The 23358-nt window shown below is 50.9% G+C and overlaps 1 protein-coding gene across 4 annotated transcripts in view; it reads left to right on the forward strand.

The window, feature by feature from the left end:
- Positions 1-23358, forward strand: part of EPHA10 (EPH receptor A10) — a 116144-nt gene that overhangs the window by 67153 nt on the left and 25633 nt on the right. For 3 of the 4 annotated variants that reach the window (XM_043532330.1, XM_037881953.2, XM_043532329.1), the window contains 5 exons: positions 7004-7128; positions 13063-13225; positions 15978-16086; positions 18800-18855; positions 21733-21858. In XM_043532330.1, coding sequence (XP_043388265.1) covers positions 7004-7128; positions 13063-13225; positions 15978-16086; positions 18800-18855; positions 21733-21858 — 579 coding nt within the window. Of the gene's footprint in view, positions 1-3166; positions 3282-7003; positions 7129-13062; positions 13226-15977; positions 16087-18799; positions 18856-21732; positions 21859-23358 lie in introns of those variants that run through there. The other variant, XM_043532332.1, reaches the window with a different exon arrangement.

Genomic DNA, 23358 nt, shown 5'->3' on the forward strand with positions numbered 1-23358 from the left:
GTTGGTCACTGGTAGGAATATGTCCTAAGTTCAAGATGTGGAGGGTCTTTATTTAAATTACGCAAAGCTAAAAAGGCCCAGGCCCTAGGCCCCCTGCACAAGTTAGGAGAGCAACACTGAGGATCAAAGAGCAGGCTGCTCTCCAGAAGCCAACAAAACTTGACCTCTTACAAAGCACAAAGATATTTGTCCTGTGACTATAGGTTAACGGGCCGTTTGACAGTGATGGTCCCTTACAATCTGTGCTAACTTCTTATGCTAAAGTATCTGTTTGACCTTGTATTTAGCTGTGAGTACCTTTCCCAGACCTGAAGGAGAGCTCTGTGTAGGTGTAAAGCTTGTCTCTCTCATCAACAGAAGTTGGGCCAATAAAAGTGATTACCTCACCCTCCTTGTCGCTCTAAAAATACTACAGGCATGCAGTAGCCACTAAACATGGTTGAGGCGGGCATTTTTCCAGCTGTTCCAGTTACTACAGCTGAAACTGTGTGTGTGTGTCTTTGTCTTTGCAAGGCTGGCAAAAAACTATCATGGTTTCACCTAGAATATTTCTGTTTTTTCTCTCTTGTTGAAAGATTCTTTGCAGGTAAAAATAGTTTCTCCCTCCCACCCTCATCCCTTAGCAAATATTGCACTTGAATTTTTGCCATCACAGAAAATGGCTCTGAGGGAAATGGTAGCCAGGTGTAATTTGCAAGATGCGGTAAAAGGAAGTGCAGAACCGGCAGTAATCCTGTCATATTAACTATTGTTCTCTGAACTACCACACGGGGGCAGCAGGCTTCGTGCCATTCCTGTTGTTCCTGTAACCCTAGCTTTTAGTGTCTTTGGTGGGATGGGACCCTTTAATTGCTGACACCTGAAGTTTTCAAATACAGCTCCACACCAGAGACTCTGGTGCAAAGGCAACGCCAGCAAGACGCACGTTGCAGGAATTAGACGGAATCTAAGAGTTGTCCTCTGCCTGTTGCTGCGACTGCCGGACAGACCGTACAGGATGCGGAGTTAACAGCAATGGCAAATGCAGGCACACCGGCAAATGCAGCTTCAGACCACACCTGGACATCCACCTCCAGAGCTGTCACAGGTCTGCTTCTCCGGCTTCATGCTGTCATTGGGTCTTTCGCAAAAAGAAAAGGAGGACTTGTGGCACCTTAGAGACTAACACATTTATTTGAGCATAAGCTTTCATGAGCTACAGCTCACTTCATTGGATGGCATCATCACTTGGCATCCGATGAAGTGAGCTGTAGCTCACGAAAGCTTATGCTCAAATAAATTGGTTAGTCTAAGGTGCCACAAGTACTCCTTTTCTTTTTGCCGATACAGACTAACATGGCTGCTACTCTGAAATTGGGTCATTAATTTCAAACACAGCAGAATCCTCCCCCTCCCTCCCCGGCACTACACAGGGGCTATCATCTCGGAAAAAGAGTTGCCAGAACTTGAGGGCTCAGGATGAGCCAGATGTTTGGCTTCAGTAATAGGTCATCCTCTGTTTCAGGTCTCCGTTGAGCTGTGGGAATGATGAAGCTGACCCTGGTGTCTATGAAAGTCCCAAATGGTCCCTTTTCATTGTGGGCCTTGAGAAGGATTCCAACCTCTGCATTCATTCATGCTGCTCCCACCCAGGGAACTAGGCCTCTTCTGCATGGTCTGTCACTATGTTCTGAAACATTAATAACCTTTGTTATCCTCTTTCCCCATTGCTGGAGTGAATTTGCTCCACCCTCTTTACATATGGAGAATTCAATATCCTCCTAAAGGTCAGTGCGCAGACCTTGTGTATTTACTTGGAGAATTTGTTCTTAAAATGTCAAATAACAACGTCTAGTCAGATTAGAAGCAAATGACAAGTGACCTGTGCAAAGAGAGTGCGCGCGCGCGTACAGACAGCAGCTCCCTGGCTTGCTTTTGCTGGTGGCATATGTTGAGGCTGATCTGGCCTGTGCCAGCTATTTAAATAGAGGCTGAAAGGACCAGGAGCCAGTCAACATGAATAATTCATCAGCAGGACTTTTCTCAGCAGAGATTAATGAGCTACATAATAAATCCAACATTTCACAGCTACTTAAGTTTGCTTTCCAGGGACTTGTTCCTCTCACCGGAATTCCCTGTAGGATAGTCAGGCTCTAGCAAGCTCCCAAAATCTGGGGAGAAGGAAGACAACATAGAACTAGCTAATTTCCCAGACAGCTTTCCTCAACAAGCTTCCTTTCAGGCTGTCAGCTCAGCCCTGCCGTCCCCTGGGCCAGCTAATGGAGGGGCTGTGAGAGCCTCTTGCTCTGATTAACAAAAAGTAAAATCTGTCTGGGCTTTAATGATTGGGGATTTGTGTTTGAATGACCTGGCAGGATATAAATGAGGAAGCCAAAACTGACCTAGGAAGACAGACAGAATCCATGAGAACAGGGCACCCTTTCGCATCTTTTTCTGACCTGCCCCAGGCCCCCATTTCATGTCAATGAGCCGTGTGTGTGTGTGTGCGGGGGGGATGGAGGCCTCTGGAGCCGGAGACATCCTAGGTATGCTCATGTATATAAGAATGCTGGGAGCTCCCCAGAGGAAGGATGCTACAGAAGGGCAAAATAAAGTGCCAGTCCAGTGATTAAAATTCACAGCGCTCCTGCTGTGAGACAGGAGGATTCTGGTCTCAGCTTTCCAGAGGAGGACACTGGGGAACAAAGATGAAGCGTCTTGCCAAAGGCCACCCACAGTGTTGGTGGTCGAGTTGGTGTAGAACCCAGGAGGCCTGACTCCCAATCCCTTGCTCCAGCCTCCCAGATACGGATGCTCCCTCTGACTGTGAGGGAGGGAATGTAAACGCCCAGCTCAATGGGTGTGGTGGAAAATGGGAGCAAACCAGAACTAGGGAAACGGCGAACTCCACTCCTTTGGGGTCTGACCGCTGAGACGGATTATCGCTGCTGTTCTCTGGTGACTACTGAGGATGGGGGAAAAGGAACATCAAAGAGTTTGTGTCCCTGATTTGGGGCCATGGTTCGGCCTCTTTGTTGCTCCAGCAGCAGAAAGGGAACAGGTGCAAGCAGTGTCCCCAGTGGAGACTTTGTTGTGAACAGCCACCTGCAGACCAAAAGTTCCCTCAAAGAAGCTCATTTCAGAGGATAAATCAGTGTAAACTCTCTTCTCTGCTCTTGCCTTGCAGCTTAAAGGGGTGGAATGCGATGGTCTGCTCCTTAGGCATTTCCAGGACCCAGATCTTAGAATGAACAGGGGAAGGTGGGAGGTGTTGGCAGCCCAACAAGCTGCAGCCAACCGCGAAAGAGACTTTATATCAGGAGGAACAGGCCAAGGACGGAAAACATTTCCCCTCTCCTGTCAGAGTGATCGGTGCTGCCTCAGGCGAGAGTTGGGTTTCTCATTAATCTGGGACAAAAAGAAACTTCAATGGACATTTGTATCCAATGTACTAGAGATGGATTTTCAGTGCTGAACTATTTAGCAAAGTGGTTGGCATCTCCCTGGGCTTCTCCAGCCCAATCAGCCCATTGCCCAGTTCCTGATAAATCAGCAAAAAGTACATCAGTGGGGAGGCGAGGCTTGGAGTCTGACGCCTCTATCCCACAGCTGGTGCCCCGTCCCTGACCCCGCTCCCTGTGTAAGTGTAGCCAGGCCCGCAGAGTCAGGCTGTCACACGGGACTATCTGGCCAAATAAAGAGCCGGATTTTCACGTCCCGTGAGCAGGAGCTGTACTCCTGGGTGGCGACTGGGGAGACGCTGTCTGCGTGTCAAACTCTGCCCCGTGTCTGATGCTCGGTGAATGCCAGGCCATGCTATGCTGAGTTATGTCCAGGCAGAGATTTGATCTCTCTTTATTATCTAACGGGCTGGAAGGGCCTGACCTGGGCTCTGCTCAGATTTCCTCTTCTAGTGTGAAGCTGACTAATGGGAGTGTTGGTATTTAGTCGTACTTCCCATGGAGTCTGAAGCATTCCAATTGTCTGCCCAGGGGGCCAGTTACTGCCTATTAACAGCACAACAGGAGGCTAATGGGGCAATAAACAGCTGAACTCTGGTCTCCTTCATCTACTCCACGTTCACAAAGCATCCCTCAGAGCCTAAGCAAAAGGCTTGCAGTGAAGAGATGCCCGTGGGCTGCAGCTGAAAATACCTTCCTGCTCTGGTAGCTTGCCAGAGAGTTTGCTCTAAGGTTAGCAGCAACCTGTAGCAGCTGATGGTCTGTGCATGGGTGAGTTTTGTTCATATTTCCCAAATGACTGGAGCTTTCTCTTGATAAGCCTTGAAATCCAGCTAGTCATTCATCCTGGTCAGTGGCAAGACACCTGCTCTTGCCTGCATCCCCATGGCAATAATATAGCCCTGTCTGTTGCCCCAATGAAGGGGGTGCATCTTTCCAGTAAATACTGCTAGCACAGACGGTTCCAGGAAATCCCAGTAGCAGTCATGTTCCCTTCAATTCATGGGCGATTGCAAGGCATATGCTTTTGGAAAAGAACCCCAGGCCTCCAAGTGGAGACAGCCTTGTTAGTTTGTTCTCAGATCTCAGCTCTGCTAACACCCTGCTTCTGGTGGAGCTTTATAATTCCTCTGGCCATAACAGTCACTTCAAGGAAACCGAGGTATGAGTTAATTTATACTGTCTGTATTTTGTGGGCCAGATTTCCAAAGGGAAAATGAAAAGGTCTAAAAAACCTCACTACCGGAGATGAAAACCAGGAGCTGTGACCCTGTGGGGCTGAACTGCGGTACAAGTATCTAGGGAAACAAAATACTTCCAGGGGGTTGTGCAAATGGACCTTTGTGTCCATTGGTATCTGTTTTGAACGCATGAATATGGGCTCCTGACTCTGGGATGCACCTTGCTCCTGGACGTGCTGCACTGTACCCCATGTTATTCCAGTGCTGGAAGTTGCCAGTTGTGGAGTGATTTTCTGATAGACCAGTGTCCTCTGGGGACCCCAGGAGACTCATTTGTACCTGTGACCATGCAGCCCTATACTACTGTCTGACTGTAGTGAGAGTCACAAACTCTGACCGGCACAAGGTTCCAGGAAGTTGTGTGCTATAAACCCCAGTCCCACTCAGTCTCCCTCCTAAACAGCCCAGCATAGACTGACTAGCCACTAATTTATCTGCTGGCAAAAAACGGTGCTCACTTAACCCAATGGGCTCAGGGAAAATTCCCCTCCCAGCTCTGCACTGCAGAACGCTACTCCAATACCCTGCTTTCCACACACTTGCAGAATTCCTGGTGACAGTCAATGCGGGGATGTGTGTGTAGCAAGAAGGGAATGCTGGAGCTAAAATACAGAGCTGGAAGGAGAACCGCTCCCAGTATGGATGTTCAATGCAAGTCCACAGAGCTAAGCTGGCTGGCTAGAGACCCCCTTTGGGCGATTCGGGGGATCTGGCTCAGGGTGCTTGAGTTCCACACTTAATAAGGTCCTTTTTTAGCAAAGAGCCTGTTTGTGTTGCCTGGACTAATTGACCAGACAGATCCCTGTGTGTTAAGCTACAAAACAATTATGCAGCAGCAAAGAGGGTCCCAGAGTCCTGTAGTTTTTGCTGTCGCCAAAAAGTTAAAGCAGCTTCCTTCTGTTTTAATGCAAAAGATTTTGGCTGTAACAAAGCCACTTTTTTTTAGAAACGTTACCCTTTGAACGTGCCTTCGGATGACCTTTCCTGGGCTCTGCCAGGCCACCCCAACAGGGTCAGTACTTTTAACCAAAACGGCACAGCCTAATGAAATTAACAAAACAACTAAGGTTACAAATTCAGCTGCGTTTTCCACCCCCCAAATGTATTTCTGCCTGTTTCATCAGTTCTTGACCTGTCCGGTTGTAAATGCAGGCAGCCAGGCCAGGATCTAAGCAAGCCCCAGGGAATGTGAGCAGCTGACTGAATAATATATCAGGAAGAGCTGATTTCCTCTGCTCCAAGTTTATACTCTGAATCCTGAGAGTTCCTGCACCTTTAGTGCAGGACAGAGCCCCAGGGTTTGTAAAATTGCAGACAGGGCACAGCTGGAAGGCCACTAAAGGCAGATGCAATTGAGTTTATTTCATGCCTTTTAAGTGCCCTGTGGAAACTTCTTGCCTTCTAAAGGAGCTAGCTCAGGGCCTATTTTATCAGCACAGGATTACGGTGCAGTGGAATTACCTGGGCAGCAGCAACTAGTTGGTGTCTTGTGACTAACCTTGGGCCTCTGTTTCCTCATGGCTGGTCAGTAGTCCTAGGGAGGGACTTGTACTCCAGGGTCTTATTGCTCAAATAAAACCCAGGCCTCCTCTGCCGTCTCACTTCTCGGCCACAAAGCAGGTGCTTGCGAGCTGGGCAGCAGGGTCTTGCTGCGCTCAATACCCCGGTTTTATAGAATCATAGAATATCAGGGTTGGAAGGGACCTCAGGAGATCATCTAGTCCAACCCCCTGCTCAATCCCCTATTTTTGCCCCAGATCCCTAAATGGCCCCCTCAAGGATTGAACTCACAATCCTGGGTTTAGCAGGCCAATGCTCAAACCACTGAGCTATCCCTTTATGGTAAAGAGGGAGATTTTCTCTCTGCCCTTCCAGCCTCTTGTCTCAGCAGAGAGAGAAAACAAAGGCGGTTTTGTGCACGGTGTGTGTGTCAGGCAGATGCCGACTGTCCCTTTATTACAACACAACTTAGGCTAACGTGGAGGGACACCTATTGTGTCAAAGGGTTTGTCTGTGAAACTCTGTCTGCCCAGAAGCTGACGCCCTTTGTGCTGCATTCACAAGTGATCTGTCACTGGGGCACATTTGTATTTTACTACCCTGACCAGGCACAGAAATGGGTTGTTGATACTGTTCCTCAAGGGCCCAATTCTGCCACAGCTCTGCGCATGGAAGTCTCCCTGAGATGTCTCTGCATGGCATGGCTGCACGGTCAGACTCTATAATCAGGGTGCTGTTTTTCTAGGGAGAGTGGTGGGGGAGCCCAGCCTTCTGGGGCGATGGTGTTAGTGATCTGCTTGTTTCTTCTCTCTGCTTTTTCAGCACCAGCTCTTGTCACTGACATCCACACAGATAAAATTGAACAGAAGAGCATTTCCTTGTCATGGCAGGAGCCGGGCTTCCCAAGTGCCAGTAACACTGAATACGAAATCAAGTACTATGAAAAGGTAGATCCTTGTTTCCCATCTTTTCAGTGACATGCCAAAAACTCCAAATGAGAGGTTCCCCTGCTTCCCAGCCAGATTTGTGATACATAGAGCTGTCCTTACCGATGCTGTCTGCATGATGTTTGCTGTGACCCACTTGCTTTGTAAATCCTCAGTAATGGAAAATGTACAAGGGTGTGTGTGTGTGTGTGTGTGGTGCATGGCATTGTTAAGACTTTACTGGCATGAGTTTGGGATGCTCCTGCTACTTACAAGTTCCACGTTCCCCAAATCACCACCATGCTATTTGGTTATACTTTAAATTATTTTAGCTATTTTTAGAGTTTATTTTAATTGTTTTTTTTCTGTCTCCACCTGTGAAGCCAGGTTGCATCAGCACTGCATGTCCTAATATATAAACCTCCAGGGAGAAAGAGTAGAACTAATCATTTTTAGAGGTTTTTAACAGCTTTTCCTTAAGTGCATTAGAATTCTGAGACGTGGGAGCTTGCAACCAGCTAAGTTCAATACAAGTGCTTAGTCCCTTTGGATGAGGGGCATTCCCAGAACTGCAGCAGGATGAGGCTAATATTTTTGGCACTGACGGGTCACAAAATACTGAACCTTAAAACTTCAGTGAGTTCAGGACTGATTATTACCAGTCCTGGATTTTAGAGCAATGATTCGTGAGTGAAATTCACACTGGAGGGGAATGAAGCAAACATTTTTGTGATTGTATTTTAAATTTAAAAATGGCCACTGTTTGATAACTGTTGTGAGGTTTGAGAATGTTAGAAGTAAAACTAGTGAGCAGAGAGCAGGGGAATATGTAGTAGTGGTAATGAGAGTGATCCATTTCAAACAGTTGACAAAAAGCTGTGAGTAACAGTAGGGGGAAATTAGTATGGGGGAAATTAGGTTTAGTTTTTGTAATGACCCAGCCACTCCCAGTCTTTATTCAGGCCTAATTTGACGGTGTCCAGTTTGCAAATTAATTCTAGTTCTGCAGTTTCACGTTGGAGTCTGTTTTTGAAGTTTTTTTGTTGAAGAATTGGTATATGCCACTGTGATCTCTGCCATCATGTGCCAGCAATGCCCCTCTGCCATGTACATTGGCCAAACTGGACACTCTCTACGCAAAAGAATAAATGGACACAAATCTGACATCAGGAATTAAAACATTTAAAAACCGGTAGGAGAACACTGCAATCTCCCTGGTCACTCAATAACAGACCTAAAAGCGGCAATTCTTCAACAAAAAAACTTCAAAAACAGACTCCAATGTGAAACTGCAGAACTGGAATTAATTTGCAGACTTTTTTTAAAAGGTACAGTGACATGCTGAAATTCTTTCCCTTGAAACAGATGAGTCTGAAATAGATTCACATTAACTTGCTCTTTAATATCGATAGTTTCCAAGAGAGGAATTTGTTGTGAGGTCAGGAGCTGAAATATAATATGATAATTTCTTAGCAAAAATAGTATCGTCACGAGATTTGGAGCGTATGTGAAATAACAATCCATTGCCTCTGAATTTGGTAAGTAAGTTTAACTCTACAGTTTAGCAATTGCTCACATGTAAACAAATCAATATTTGAGCTGACTCCAGAAAACTGGCTTAGTACCTGGTCCTTGTATTTGAGGACTCAGTTTTTTCCTGATTCTCTACACAAAGGGCTCTGAGAAAAAAACCCCTCAAATAGATAGCATGTTACACAACAACATATACAGACCCTGGAGAAATGTAATTAACTATATCCAGGCTGTGGCATTAATGCTAGAAACTAGGGTTTGAGAAATTTGTTACGGTTAGTTACTCAGCATATATAGTGTGTGAGAAGCCCAGGCTTGAGCTCTGCTAAGCCTTTGACACAAAGTACAGCTGTATTAATTCTGGAACCCACAGACCGCAGTAAAACCTGGCTTCAAATAACTTCTACCTGAGCTTTGGGTGAAAAGAGACTAATCTGTTTGCCAAGCAGTTTGTTCCAAAATGTCATTGTTACCTCCCATAACAGCAGTAATCCATTAATCATCAGCATCTAATGTCCCAGCTTTAACAGTGCGTTTCCCCACATCTCACTCATGCCTGCACACGCAGCCCCAGCTGGCTGGGAATGCCTCCTTCCTGCCTTGAAATAGCGAACAAGGCAGTGAAAATCCTTCACTTGCTACCTACTATTGCTATTACTTACTTTACAACACCCAAAAACGTATGAGGCACCTCACAGAAAACCCTTAAATTTAGTCCCTGCTCCAGGGTGCTCCAGCCTAATTGATGGGAATGTAGCAAACACACCCTAACGGGGCGGGGCAAGGAAAGACGTAGGTTCTGGACAGGGGCGTTGGAACAATTTGTGTAGTGGGGGTGCTGAGCGCCATTGAACCAGACTAAACCTGTATATGAGTTGGGGCGGGAACCGGCCAATGGGAGCTGTGGGGGCGGTGCCTGCGGGTGAGAGCAGCGTGTGGAGCCTCCTGCCCCCCCCCCCCGCCCCGCCCCGCCTAGGAACCAGACCTGCTGGCCGATTCCGGGGCGCAGAACGGTGCCAGGACAGGCTGGGGGCCTGCCTTAGACCCTCTGTGCCGCTGACTGGGAGCTGCCCAAGATAAGCCCGAGCCCCAACCCCCTGCTCCAGCCCTGAGGCCCCCCCTCCCCCGCCAAACCTGGAGCCTCCTCTTGCTCCCCAAGCCTGTCATCCCTGATCCCAGCCCAGAGCCCACTTTCACTCCCTGAACCCCTCATCCCTGGTCCCAGCCCAGAGCCCTTACCCCCTTCTGCACCCCAACCCTCTGCCTCAACCTGCAGCCCCCTCCCGCACTCTGAATCCCTCGGCCCCACCTCCCCAGCCTGGAGCCCCCTCCTGCACCCCAAACCCCTCATCCCTGGCCCCAACCCAGAGCCCGCACCCCTACCCCAGCCCAGTGAAAGTGAGTGAGGGTGGGAGAAGCAAACCACCAAGGGAGGGGGAATGTAGTGAGTGGGGGCGGGGCCTCGGGGAAGGGGGTGGGGCCTTGGGAGAAGGGGTGGGGCGAGGGTGTTCGGTTTTGTGTGATTAGAAAGTTGGCAACCCTATAGATGATGGAAATCACTTCAAGCCGGGGGGTGCAGCACCTCTGGGATGCTACGCATGTCTAGATGCTTTGAGTGGTTTGTTAAGCATAAGCTCCCTCTCGGGCGATGCTGTGCGAGTGATTGGATTGAGGAGGTGGAGGCTCTGGGAGGAGCTTTCCTAACCTGAGGTGCTGCCTGGGAGAAGCATGAATATACCCAGGGGCCTGAGACTTCGAGATTCCCAATGGAGAACGTCATCTGCCTGCGGCAACATGTGCCTGCTGTAGGGGCTGCATCTCTGGAGCCCACGGAAAGTGTGTCTAAGTACAAGGAATACAGCAAAGCCCTCAGAACTGCCATTCTGGCACACTGCGACCCATTGCCTTAGCCAGTGCTGCAGCCGGGCTCCTCTGTTCAGGGCTGCCATGCAGACACAGCTTCCCCCTCCCACTCTGACATCCGTCAGCCGCTGCTTGAAAGGTTCTGGCCGTCCCTGTCATAACAAGGCAGAAATCCGGAGCTAGCTGGGTAGGTGGATCACATTCGTGGGACTGGAATCGCTAGAGAATGGGTCTGCCAGCTTTGATTACTCCAAGCGTGCTAATACGTGTTTATTTAGTCTTGAGGCACAGCACACTGCTGCTGCCAAGAGCAGCCTGCATCCGCGAAGAGCTCTGCCCTCTGCACTCCAGGCTGTTCAGAGCTCTCCAGCAGGGCTGCCCCAGTCAAACATGCCTGGGAAGCGCCGGTGGGTTTAATACCATCCCCCTGTCACGGCACTGGTTAGTAACAAAGAAATCAAGTTAGACTGTTTGCAAAGATCCAATGTGCTGCCTTTGCATTAGCCATAATGAGAACAATTAACTCTCCAAACTGCTTTCCCTCTGGCCAAGAGCAGAGCACGCAGCACCAGGGAGAGGGTGCAGAACTCTTTATGCTGGCGCTGTCTGACTTCCATCCTGGGCAGGAGAGGCTGGGTGAGTGAGGCATTGCAGGGCCACGGCCGCTCCAGACCAGCTCAGCTAAAGCGTTTCTAAGTGGCCGTGTCTTTGCTGTAGTTGGTGCCGTGGCCGAGAGATTCCCCCGATGCTGTTTGCTGGAGCAGTTTAAAATGCTGTGTTCTGTCTAGGAAACCTGGTTTGTGTGCCAGGCTCTAGTCCACTCTGTAGAGTCGGGAGGAAGGGCTTAGATCTACCCGTCCGGCGGCTTTCCACTGGCTGTCAGCTGATGGCCCAGCTGGAGTGTGGTGGGATTCTGGCATGGAGATGGTGATCTGGTGCACAGAGGCCTTGTTGGTCTGGGTAACCCAGGTCTCCCTAGACCACCTGCGTGTGGAACAGCATTCAGAGCTGGCTCCAGTTTGTGGAGAGGGCCCTCTCCAGATGGCCTGGTGGCGGCAGGTGTTCAGATTCCAAACGGTGGACGTGTCGTCCTCCTGAGTAGTGCAGTGAGTAAAGCGCTCCTCTGGGGCGGATTCTGTTGGGCACCGTCTCCTCTGCCTCTCACACCTCCACCCTGCTCATTGCTTTTCAGGGTTCTCCTGGGCTCTGGCCCAGCTGCAGCCAGAGCCCTCTTTGGGGCTGTGGCCCCCATTTGGTGCCTTTCACTGAGAACCTGCTCATTGCTCAGCCTCAGCCTCTCCCCTCTGCCTCTCGCCAGAGGCTGAAGGTCCCTTCTCCTCTCCTTGGAAATGGCTTGTAGCAACCCCCCAGGGCCAGGGACGTGCAGCAGCTCCTGTTTAATTTAAATCAACCCCTCTCTGCAGACCCAACTGCAAATTCTCACCCATTGTCCCAGCCTGAAAGTCCCCTTTGTTACAGAGGGAGCTTAAGGAGATGGCCATGCTGCTGCCAGGATGCACCAACTTGCCTCTGTCCTAACCTGCCTCTGCTCTCGCTCAGCCTGCCCTTTCCCCTTCCCCTGATTCCTCCAAGGGCCTCTCTGTTCGAGCCTCCCCCCCATCCAGGGTACTGAGCATGGGACTCTTGGCCCCTCAGGCGACTCATCCCCCCAACCTGCCCTGATGCATTTAGGGGTCATTTAGCACCTTCCAGCCTGTCCCTCCCTTCGGACTCTTCTCCTCTGATATCCCTTTGGGACGCCGGCATCTTCGGCCAGTGACTTCCCAGGGCTGCTTTCAGGCAGTGTCGTTGCGCACCCGTGTCCCCTCGATGAGCTGGGCCCGGTCACTGGCTTGATTGTGTACTCAGTGCTTCCCCCAGGACATGCCACGCAACTCCTCCGAATGTCCTTCCATATCAGGGCTGCCCAAGGTACATCCACAACCACCCTCTGCCCGTCCTCTGGGGTTCTTTGGAGATGGTAACTCGGGCTGGGGTGGGGGACAGGAGTGCGCTGGCTGGTGTCTGAGTGCATGCGGTGTGTGAATGCACCCAGTGCCCTTTGCTGGCTGGAATGCCAGGCCTGGTTAGCTGTTTATTTTCAGCCCTACCTGGTGGAACTACTTTTTGCTATATGGTGATTTAATATTAATCATGTCGTGTAAGCAGTGCCATGCTCAGGACCTCCTTGGAGGCGGAAGGGGAAGGGGCTTGGCGTGCACTCTCCCAGCATGCAAGGTGGTGTGAAAGAAAATGTAAAGACGTGAATGGGAGAGGACAGCCCACAAAGCTGGTGTCGCCCCTTTTATAACCACCCGTTCCCCAGCCTCTCACCAGTCACATCCTCTAGTCCTCGCTGCGTTTGATTTGCCCTTCTTTTAACTTGTAATTTCTATTAATGAGGCATCTAGAAAACATTTCATTTTCGTTGATGGTCTAACGTTTGGCTAGTCAGCCCTGCTGGGACCCAGAGACACAGCAATAAGACAGCTGCTCCACAGATCAGCTAGAGGACAGCTGTCCATCTCCTTAAATCTCCCGTGTTTCATTATTTCATAGGATCAAAGAGATCAAAGTTACTCGACCGTGAAAACCACATCGACAGCCGTGACAGTCAGTAACCTCAGGCCTGGCACGCTCTACGTCTTCCAGGTCCGGACGGCGTCAGCCAATGGTTATGGAAACTATAGTCCTGCCATCGAAGTGGAGACCTTGGGGGAACGTAAGTGCAGGCAGGCCGGTGGGGTGCGTATCGAACACAGAGCACACGTCAGGTGCGTTACTTTGAGCTGGAGCAGCTCTACGGCTCACGGTTCGTGCTGGAGACTCAACTGAGTCTGTTCTGGGTGTGGGCCTGTCCCCTAAGGAGGGAGTGGGCCCTTCTGTTGAACGAGGGCCTGTTCCTTCCTAGGCCCTCGTTTTCTTCCAATGTCAGAGATCGATGTAGTGCCAATGAGGGCTGCTGGCTTGACAGCCTTGCAGGCTGACGCCCTCGGATTGTCCACAGAGCACGTGCAGCATTGACAAGGGCACCCACCTGCCCTGCCCTAGAGGGAGCCCCCTCGGCAGTAGGAGGGGAGAAATTAACTGGACATCTCTGAGATTTCTACTGAGGCTGCCAAGGAGAATGCCCACTAGGGCCAATTGTGACTTGGTTTTTGTGACATTGACATCTGGATGGATCCCCCCGGTTCCATTCACAGGGGCCACCAAACAGCTGTCAGATGGGAATGGCTGTCGGTTGCTGCCTGCTGAACTGTGAAGGGCACTTTACCTGTCTTTCTATCCTCTGAGCCACAAGTAATGCCGCAGAAAAGAGGGGCTGAGTGCACGATCGTCCAGTGAAAACAAAACCAGGGTCCCTCAGATCATTTCACATGGAGGCAGAGCTGGTCTTGAGCCTGTGTCCAGATCAGAGATGGTTGCTCTACCCAGCTGGGGCCCTGGTCCATGGAGCACTTAGGGTTTTTGTCACTTTGCTGACTAGCTGAATCGGCTTCACTGGATTTTGTTGGGGTTTTTACCTTTTACAGCTTCCATTCAAACCTGTTGTCAAGAACATCTTATTTCACTGTCTAAAGGAGGGGGTCAGGGAGACGGTAGGTTTCAGTTTAATACGCCGCCTTGGCTGGAAATGAATGTCCAGAGATTGTGTCTAACAGGGCTTTAAATTGCATCCATTTACCACACGGAAATATTTTCAGAATTAATTGAATCCAGTAAAAGTTGTCTATCGAATGTCCTATCTCAGACCTCTGTTCGCCAACGCAGGAGAGGAAAGTATTGAACTAGTGAGAGAGACCATTTGTAAGCTATACATTTTAATGTGTCTCCCCCATAAACAGGACTGTTTCCTAAACACCAGCTAATAGAATGAGGAGTCCGCCAAGGCTGAGAGCTAGAGGTTCCTCTGCTCACCCTGTCAACACTGGCCTTCATGCTGCTTGCGCTGGCTCTGGCTGCCAGAATGGCCTCAGCTCGTGAGCTGGAGAAATAACAATAAAAAGCAGCTTGGCGCCTGCAGAGAAAGTTTCTCAAGGTCTGTGCTAGAGGAACCTGAGCTCGTTTAGCAGGAGGAGGGGCCGAGCTCTGGGACAGGGAGATGCTCCAAGGGATCATGGCAAGATTTGAGACTCAAGTGTGTTTACAGCCTTACCAAGGTGTGGCAAATCCTCTAGCTTTTGTCTAGCTGCTTTTGCTTTGGAAAGAAGCTACCAGTCTCCTTGTGAAATTAGAGTTAAAAACCAGCCCTAGTGCTGCAGACCCTACGAAAATAGCATGTGGAGCTCCCTCTGCTGCCTTTACACGAGCAGCTACCGTGACACCTTGCTCTCAGGTCTGGCCTGACATCAGACAGGTCGTGTGCTGCTAACAAGGGGTCAGCATGAAAGTCACTTCCTGCCTTTCAAATGCATCCTAGTGGAAATAAGAAAAAGAGGACCTGTGGCACCTTAGAGACTAACCAATTTATTTGAGCAGAAGCATAAGTAAGCTACAGCTCACTTCATCTTATGCTCAAATAAATTGGTTAGTCTCTAAGGTGCCACAAGTACTCCTTTTCTTTTTGCGAATACAGACTAACACGGCTGCTACTCTGAGACCTGGTAGAAATGTTTTCTCAGCTTCAGCCATCAGGGCAAGGTTGTGGCTTAGGCAAAGTTTTCAGACCATGTAACATCTGCAAACTGCCGACTTAGTCTAGTGCACTGGGCTCTCAACTTTGTCATACTACTGTACCCCTTTCAGGAGTCTGATTTCTCTTGTGTACCCCCAAATTTCATCTCACTTAAAACCCACTTGCTTACAAATTCAGACATAAAAATAGAGAAGTATCATAGCACACTGTTACTGAAGAATGGGTGACTTTCTCATTTTGTTTGTATAAAATTTTAGTTTGTACTAACTTTGCTAGTGCTTTTTATGTAGCCTGTTGTAAAAGTAGGCAAATATCTAGATGAGTTGCTGTACCCCCTGGAAGACCTTTGCATACCCCCGGAGCTACGCGTCCCCCTGGTTGAGAACCACTGGCTTAGGGCAAATGTGCAAGGGGAGGCTGTTAAAAGTGACCTGCTTTGTCCCCTTTCTTGGTGCTTTATGATGCAGAAAAGCCTGCAAGATTTTTCACCCTACCTCAGTCTCTCTCTCTCGCTTTTGTTTTGCCCTAGAAACACCCAGAGTTTCGTCCCCTTTTCCGGTCGTGTTTAAACACGAGGGGCCTATCAGACACTGCCAGTGATGCAGGAAGTGCTGTCTGGTGCAGAAGCGCCCTGGAGCTTGGCGCTTTGGCGGGCTGGGAGTGGACACACACCATGACCTTGCCAGGGCTCTGCACTTGGTGCTGGGTATTCCGGGCGCCGTTGGTACAGGAATGCAGCACAAGCCGAGGCAGGCTGATCTGGAGTTGTAACCCTGGTGCCGGGTACGTGCAGAGGGGAATACAGACCTAACCCCTGTTTCGCTTCCCTCCTTGGCAGTGACTGTGGCTCCCAGTGAGCAGAACCCTATCATCGTCATCGTCGTGGTTGCGATCGCTGGGCTGATCGTGCTGGTTTCCATGGTGATTGGTGTGATGATCTGGAGGAGGTGAGCAGACTTCACACCTCTTCCATTGTGCATATGGCTATAGACCAAGGATTTCTGGGGGCGGCTTGCTGGCTTGGTGTAGCTAATACTCCTAATGCTGCAGCCGGGGTTCGGGGGACACTGGGAAAGAGACACGTCTCTGTAGCAGCCAAGTTCTGCCCTGTGGACTGCGTGTTTGGCTGCCTTAGGGTCAAATCTGCTCATAGACAGGGCCAACACAAGGCCTAGAGCTGGCCCTCTGCACAGAGGTGAATGTCACCTTCCTGTTCCAGGCTTGGAATAGCCGGTGTTTGTGCCAGGGGATCAAGTGGGCTTCCAGGGTTCGGTAGCTGAAAAATGCTTTGGCAAATCAAGTGTGAATCTGCCCGTGGCCGGGAGCGGCTGGTGGCATTCAGAGCTCCCCCAGGCTCTGGCTAGAACAGTGTTCCGAGTGGTCCACAGTCTGCCAAGGCCCAGGCTGGGCTGTTGTCACACACGTGAGTCACTTTCCCGAGGTCAGAGGCTTTTGGGGAACGGGCAGTGGGGAAAGCTTACCCAGAGCCGTGTGTCTGCAGCCACAGTGGTGCTCAGTGGACTAGCGATGTGACTGTGACAATGGGCCTGGGTGGGAAGCGGGGGGGATATCTAGGAGACTTTGTTGGCTCCAGTGGATAACAACTAAACCCCCAGGATTCTCTGCACTGTTTGCAATGTGGCCACCATGCTGGCCAACTGGAGACCTTCAGAGAGAGCACGAGAGTCTCTGCACTCCTGGCCGTATCTTGGAACTGTAACAGACTTGCATCCTCTGTGGTTCGGGTCATGTGTCACCAGTGGGTCACACTGGGACATCTCCAAACAGTGTGAAACTTTTCCAACTGGATAGAAAGGATAGAAATTCCCTTAAGTTACCTTAGCATTTTTAAAATCTATATTTCTGTTAATCTTCCTAATCTGGGACTTTTCTAAGGCTCAGGTGTTTGCTTTGGCTGGGTCTAGCTCTGGAGTTGAAGGATGAGTGAAACCCAGACAGCTGGAGTTCCAAACTGCATTGGGAAGTATACGAAGCAGATAATTGTGCTATCTTCAGAGCCACTCACTCCGATCTCCATTCCTCCTGCCAGGGCTGCTAGAACAAGGGAAATGGTTCAGAGAGGCATCTGTATTCATCTGACAGATGGTTCAGTGTAACGATCTGTAATTTTTTACTTAAAAGATTAAATTGAGCCCCAAATGAGACTAATTTAAGTAAATAGAATAATAAATTACGAGTGAAGACTAGCGTGTTGTGTAACGACAGGGCTGGGGTGAGAGTAGGCCACTGTCACTCGCTTCACCTCGGGAATCCCAGGTCCCTAGGCCCCTTGTTGGAGCAGCGGGGTGGGGTGGGGCTCCAGAGTGGCAGGCCGAGCTCCGGTGCACAGAATGCCTGAGCTCCAAGAGCCAGGCTCACACAGGCATCAAGAATTCACTTGGCCCCCCCCAGCGGCCGTTTCCCCTGAACGCCTTGGGGTGGCAGAGGAGCAGCTCCAAGGGAGGGGAGGCTTGTTTCCTTTGTTTAGAGTTGCACAGTTTGCAGGTGCAGGCAGCCCTGGTGCAAGGCTCTGGGCCCCTGCTTTGGAGCTGGGGAAGTTCCTTCCTCCCTCCGGCGTGGTGTCAATGGGGGTGCTGAGGTGGGAAGTTGCCAGAGGAACAGCAGGGTGTGGTGTTGGCTTTGCTTTTAGTTTATGAACCAAATGGTCCTCTCCAAGACAGAGGCCACCCAGCATCGGGGGCAGCCTCACGCTCCAGCTTGGTCCTCACTGGGGCCCTGCTCCCTTGGATGCCAGCAGGACTTTTGCCACTGCCTGCAGCCAGTGCGGCATCAGCCCAGGGAGGGTTTAGGCTGCTGACTGGTGGTCCATAGGAGCTCAGCAGAGCTGGCTTCGTGTCTATGCTAACAGGAGTCCCTGAAGGTCAGAGCAGGGATCTGACGGTCACACTACGAGTGCCATGTCTGAAATCCTGGTGACTTCGTTGCTTGCGGCACTGGGGCGAGTCCGTCCAGCCCAGGGCATTTGACTAGCATCTTTTCTAAAAAAAAAAAAAAAAAAAAAGCGTGGTGTCAGGCTGAGATTACAGGGGTGTGGACACATGGGCAAATATCCTGCCTGCTGCAGGCCTTAGCTGCACCTGTCAGAGGATGTGGACAGCTGAGTTATCCACATGACCGAGCTAGCAAATGCTCTGTGTGTCAGAATACCCGGTGTCTGGTACCCATCGGCTTAAGGAGACCAGAGTGCTCTTCATGTGGGCTGGAAATGACCTGGAGACGCTGCTCCGTCATTATCCCTGGGAGTTCAGAACTTGCCTTCATGTTGCTGCTCCAGATTTGACCTGCCCTTTCTTGGCTTCTACCCCAGCCCCGGATCAGCCTGGGCCCACTCTGCGCGGTTTGCCCCCAGCCATTTACTTGTCTGCTGTGCTGCAGAGTAACCCCTAGGCTCTTCCACTCCCACAGCGGAAGATGCAACTCCACATCCAGTCCCTGCCACAGCAATTCTCTCCTGCTGGGGTTGGGATCACAGAGACCACAGTGGTTAAGTGTACAGGTTTGCTTGGCCCTGACCTCTGGCTCCTTGTGCTGGTGTATTTTGGGGGTTGGACAGCACTCTCAGGCACTGGCATTTGGGGCTTTGTATCCAGTGGGAGATTCACACCCAAGGCCTAACATGAATATTGCTTCTCATTGCAGACAGTGTGGGTACAGCAAAGCCAGCCAGGACGGAGACGAGGAGCTGTACTTCCATTGTAAGTGATGTCTGGCCGCTGTGCTGTCTGATTGCATGGGGAGCTCTGCATTTACTGTTATTAACAAACCTGCTCTCTGCAGAGCAGCCTGGAATCCTTCCTTTTGAAGTGCTGTCATCCCGTGTTAGCCCAGAGAAGGCCAGCTCAGCACAGCAAGGCTCCCCGGAGACAGCTGGCTTGACAGCTTCATAAGCCAGTGGCCGTCCTTCCTGCGCGCAGAGCGCTGGCTGCTCAGGGAGGTCACTGGCAAGCCACAGGAAACGGAGGTGCTTTCAGCTTTCTCGAGGGCGTATGAATTATTCTGTCAGCTTTTCACATCCAGCTATGGGAGGGCGGGGGTTTGTTTTCTGGGGCATCTCTTGATTACCAAGCAGTGATAATTTTACAGACAACAGTTGTCAAAGGAAATGCAAATGTCAGAACTGACGAGTGTATTTGATTCCTGGCATATGCCAGTTAAGCACAGACCTCCTCTTCTGCTCCCTGAAGCATCTGAGAGGCAGCAGAATCCGTACGCTTTCAGACAAGCCTTTGCTGCCGTCATCCGCTTTTCAGGATCCTTGATTATTGCTGAGAGTTTTCCATACAAAGCAGGGAGAGATGAAGTGCAGCAGCTGGGGTTTCTTAGGCTACCTGTTAGTGATCTGGGTAGGGAGAGGGTTGCTCCTGGTGTCCTGATCCCAACCTCCGGTGCCATCACACACAGGCAGGACACCAGAGGAACCACATGCGTTATATTTGCTCTTTGGACTTTGTGCTCGGTAGACGTGGGATTGGCCTTCGCTGCTGGTTTGGTTCCCCAATAGGAGCAGCATGCACAGCCCCCTGCCTGTTTGGAATGTGCAGAAACTCAGTCAGTCTTTGCCCCCCTCGGTTGAGCAAGGCAAACCCCTGAGGTCAGGGCACCCAGTGCTGTTGTGTTGGGAGCAGAGGCCCCAGGAGCAGCAGAGCCAACATGCTCCTGTCTTTGTTATTTGTTCTGGGAATTTAAAATGAAGGTTTACAGGAAACCTGTGAGTGGCAGCAACAGTCCCCACCCGCGTTGTGCAATGTTCTTTGTAACTGTTTTCAGAGTAGCAGCCGTGTTAATCTGTATTCGCAAAAAGAAAAGGAGGACTTGTGGCACTTTAGAGACTAACCAATTTATTTGAGCATAAGCTTTCATGAGTTACAGCTCACTTCATCTGAAGTGAGCTGTAGCTCACGAAAACTTATGCTCAGATAAATTGGTTAGTCTCTAAGGTGCCACAAGTACTCCTTTTCTTTGTAACTGGGTTGCTGTCACTGCACTTCGCTCTCCTGGGCGCAGGCCAGGCAGCGTCAGTTACCATTTAGCAGATGGTAGTGGCCTGCGGGGAAGGCTTTGCAATCCATGCTGCTGATCATCGGGGCCTGGAACAGTTCGTGGTTATAATTGTCCCTGCTGGAGGGCTTGGATTGTTCAGGTAGGCGAGGATTAACCTGGGAGGCGGATCTGCTCAGACTCCGAGAGGCGGCTCCTTGAGTTCAAGGGCTGTCATCTCTGTTTGAGCTGGGCGGAGTGAGAATGAGCAGAGGGAACGGTTCCCTTTTCTCCCTGTAGGAACTTGGTAGCAAACTGATAGAGCCAAGTTTCTCATAAGTTTTAGCTAGTGCAGTGTCGGTCCCAAAAGGCAGGAGGTTCCTGCTGAGGCCGATCCGGGGAGAGGCAGCACGTCTGTCCATCAGTCCTGATGCTGGAAGCAGAGCTCCTGCGTTCGGACCCAGAGAAGCGCTCCCAACAATGCTCCCCGGCTTGTCCTAATGGCAGTTCTGACCAGCCCTGCAGCCCACACAGAGCAAACCTGACCTTGGCCGGAGCTGGCTGTATCTCTAGAGGTGGTCTGGGGCTAAAGCCATGAGGAGAGGAGCTCTGTGTGTTGGCGCCGCGATATCGCTGGTGGTTCAGAATGGTGCTGTGTCAACATGGCTGTAGCCTGAATGGATAGCGCGTCCTGGGGAATGGAAGCCCGGTCCCCTGGCCTTAGTGATTGTTTCCATAGACGACCCTAACAGCTGCCTGCCTCACTTCATTTCGTTTCGTTAACAGTGTACAGAGAGGAGAGGACCGTCTATTAGCCAAATGTAGTTTGGGGCTGTGAGATAAAGAGCAGAGCCTTGCAAAGATCTCCCCAGTGCGGGAGGGGCTGGGAGCCGCGGAGCATATTGTAGGTTGCAGAGCTGCGTGTTCTTTTCCAAATCCCTGCTACGCAGACAGGAGAGGGCCTCCACAAGGGGCCCAAGCAGCACAGCCGGAGGACACAGGTTTGTAGGGTCCTAGGGAAGTTATTGTCGGGCTTCGTTAAGCTGAAGAGCTAATTACCTGTTTAAACAGCAGTGTTTTGTAGTTAAATTAAATCCAGATAGATGCTGTTGCTCCCATCCTCTGCAGAGGCCTGCGTCCTGGCGCTCTGGGCGCTACAGAATACTTGGGTTTTCTGCATTGACGTGGAGCACTGTGCTCAGCCGATATGTGGACGCTGCTCTGGTGTGACTGTGACTGGCTTTCTCCGAGCTGCATTCACAGATCCTGAAAGGGGACACGGTGTCCGAAAGGAAAGCTGTGGGCGTGGATTAGCTGCTGCAGTGTCCCTCGGTGGGCCCAGTTCAGGTCCTGAGCCCCAAAGCGCAGCTGAAGGCCAGGGAGCAAAGAGCAGCAGGAGGAGTACTGGAGACAGCGAGGGGACTGCAGCCTGGAGGGGGGTTTGCAGTGCTGGCAGGTAAAGAGAGGGCAGAGCTCCTGCCGGTTCGCTCTCTGCTCCCTCTCTCTCAGTGGGGCCCGGCTGGGCAGAGCTTTGCGGAGGTGACACAGGGTTTTCTTCTCACACATACTCTGTTTATTCCCCCTCTTTGCTGTAGTTAAGATACCAACCAGGAGGACATATATTGACCCTGACACCTGTGAAGACCCCATGCAGGCCGTGCACCTCTTTGCCAAAGAGCTCGACAACTCGAGTATCAAAATCGAGCGGATCATTGGAACAGGCAAGTACTCTGGTTCGAGACGCTGCAGCGTGGCTCCCGGTGCGCTCTGCAGAGGGGCATTCCTGCTGGGCCGAGGACGCGTGTGCCACGGGGACACGGCGATCAGTCTGAAGAGGAGAGCGTGTCCTCAGCCCATTGGATGGACACTGGGTGTGGATTTACAGCCTCACGGGGAGGGAGGGTTTCTAGCTCCTCTTTCACCCCAAGGGGCTAATTCCCAGCAGGGTTCCCAGGGCTCCAGGCTGCAATCCCAGGCTGAGGCAGGATTTCCAGGTGGAGCAGGTCACAGCTTATCTCCCAGCTCCGTTCTTCTCCAGCCTCTGCCATGTAGCCCAGCAAATGCTGCTGGCGCCTGTCTGCAGCCTGACCCCCAGCTAGGAGCCAGGGCGAGTGCAGTGAGAGCTCACTACCCCTCTGGCAGGTGCTGGCCGGCCTGCGTTCCGAGTGACATTGCTCACCCCCCAAAAACCCTTCTGCACTCCCAGGTGATGAATCTCTCAGAGGTGAGGGAGTGTGGCCCAGTTCTGTGTAATCCCCAGCCTCTGTCTGGCCTCAGGGTTTGCCAGGCACAGAGCCCTGGTGCCGCTCTTGCCATTAGTTGGGACTTAAGCAAAACCGTAAATCCATTTTGTGAGCAATACGTTGAGTCAGCAGCCAAGAGTTTTCTGTTTTAAAAAGCAGAGCTGTGTGTCTGACTGGCTGAACTGTCAGGCTGCTGTCTGGCCCCCTCCTAGGGAGCCAGAGAGTATGAAACAGACACAGAAACTCGGCAGTATCTGAGACCCTGCCTTTTTCACCCTGGGACTAGAGTTCCTCCTGCTGACTGCAAGGGACAAGAGACAGAGAGTTATTAATATTTTGGCTTGCACACACTTCAGAGGTGCTCAGACGCTACAGGCATGGGGCCGTATAAGCACCTGAATAGAGAGATCAAATGTCACTCGAGCCTTTTCTAGATGACAAAATGATCTTCCAAAACATTGTCCCCTGCAGGGACTCGGGGAGGCTGTGGATGTTACTGGGGTGTGCAGAGAAGGCTGGCTGAGGTGTGGATCTGACTAGCTGGGTTCAGGGTCACAAGTCTGACACTTTGCATTCAGGGTTGCATCGGGTCATTGTTCCGTGCAGCTGTAAGGAGCTGGTTCCAGAAGTGCTACTTCTCCATCTAACGCAGCTTGTGAGATTTAGACAAGTCACTTGGGAATAGGCTCCTGTCAGAAATCAGCAGTGTTGCTCTCTGGGGCACGGGGACCCACTTGAACAAGCTTTTAACCGAGACCTTTTCCCTGCAAATGTGTTCCAAGGTGCTCTTCCCCCGCCCAGGAGACTGAGGCATATCAACTTGTTCACAGCAGCTACTTAGCTGAAATCAATGCAGCTCCTGACTCCCTGGCTCTGTAAGGTGTTGGAGCGCTCCAAGAAATGACTCCTTGCATTATTGCCAGTGTATAAATACAACCCTCGGTTTTCTTTCCATGGTGAGGTTTCTGTGGGAGCTGC

Source organism: Chelonia mydas, chromosome 19 (genome assembly GCF_015237465.2).
Source record: "Chelonia mydas isolate rCheMyd1 chromosome 19, rCheMyd1.pri.v2, whole genome shotgun sequence".
Classification (NCBI taxonomy): Eukaryota; Metazoa; Chordata; order Testudines; family Cheloniidae; genus Chelonia; species Chelonia mydas.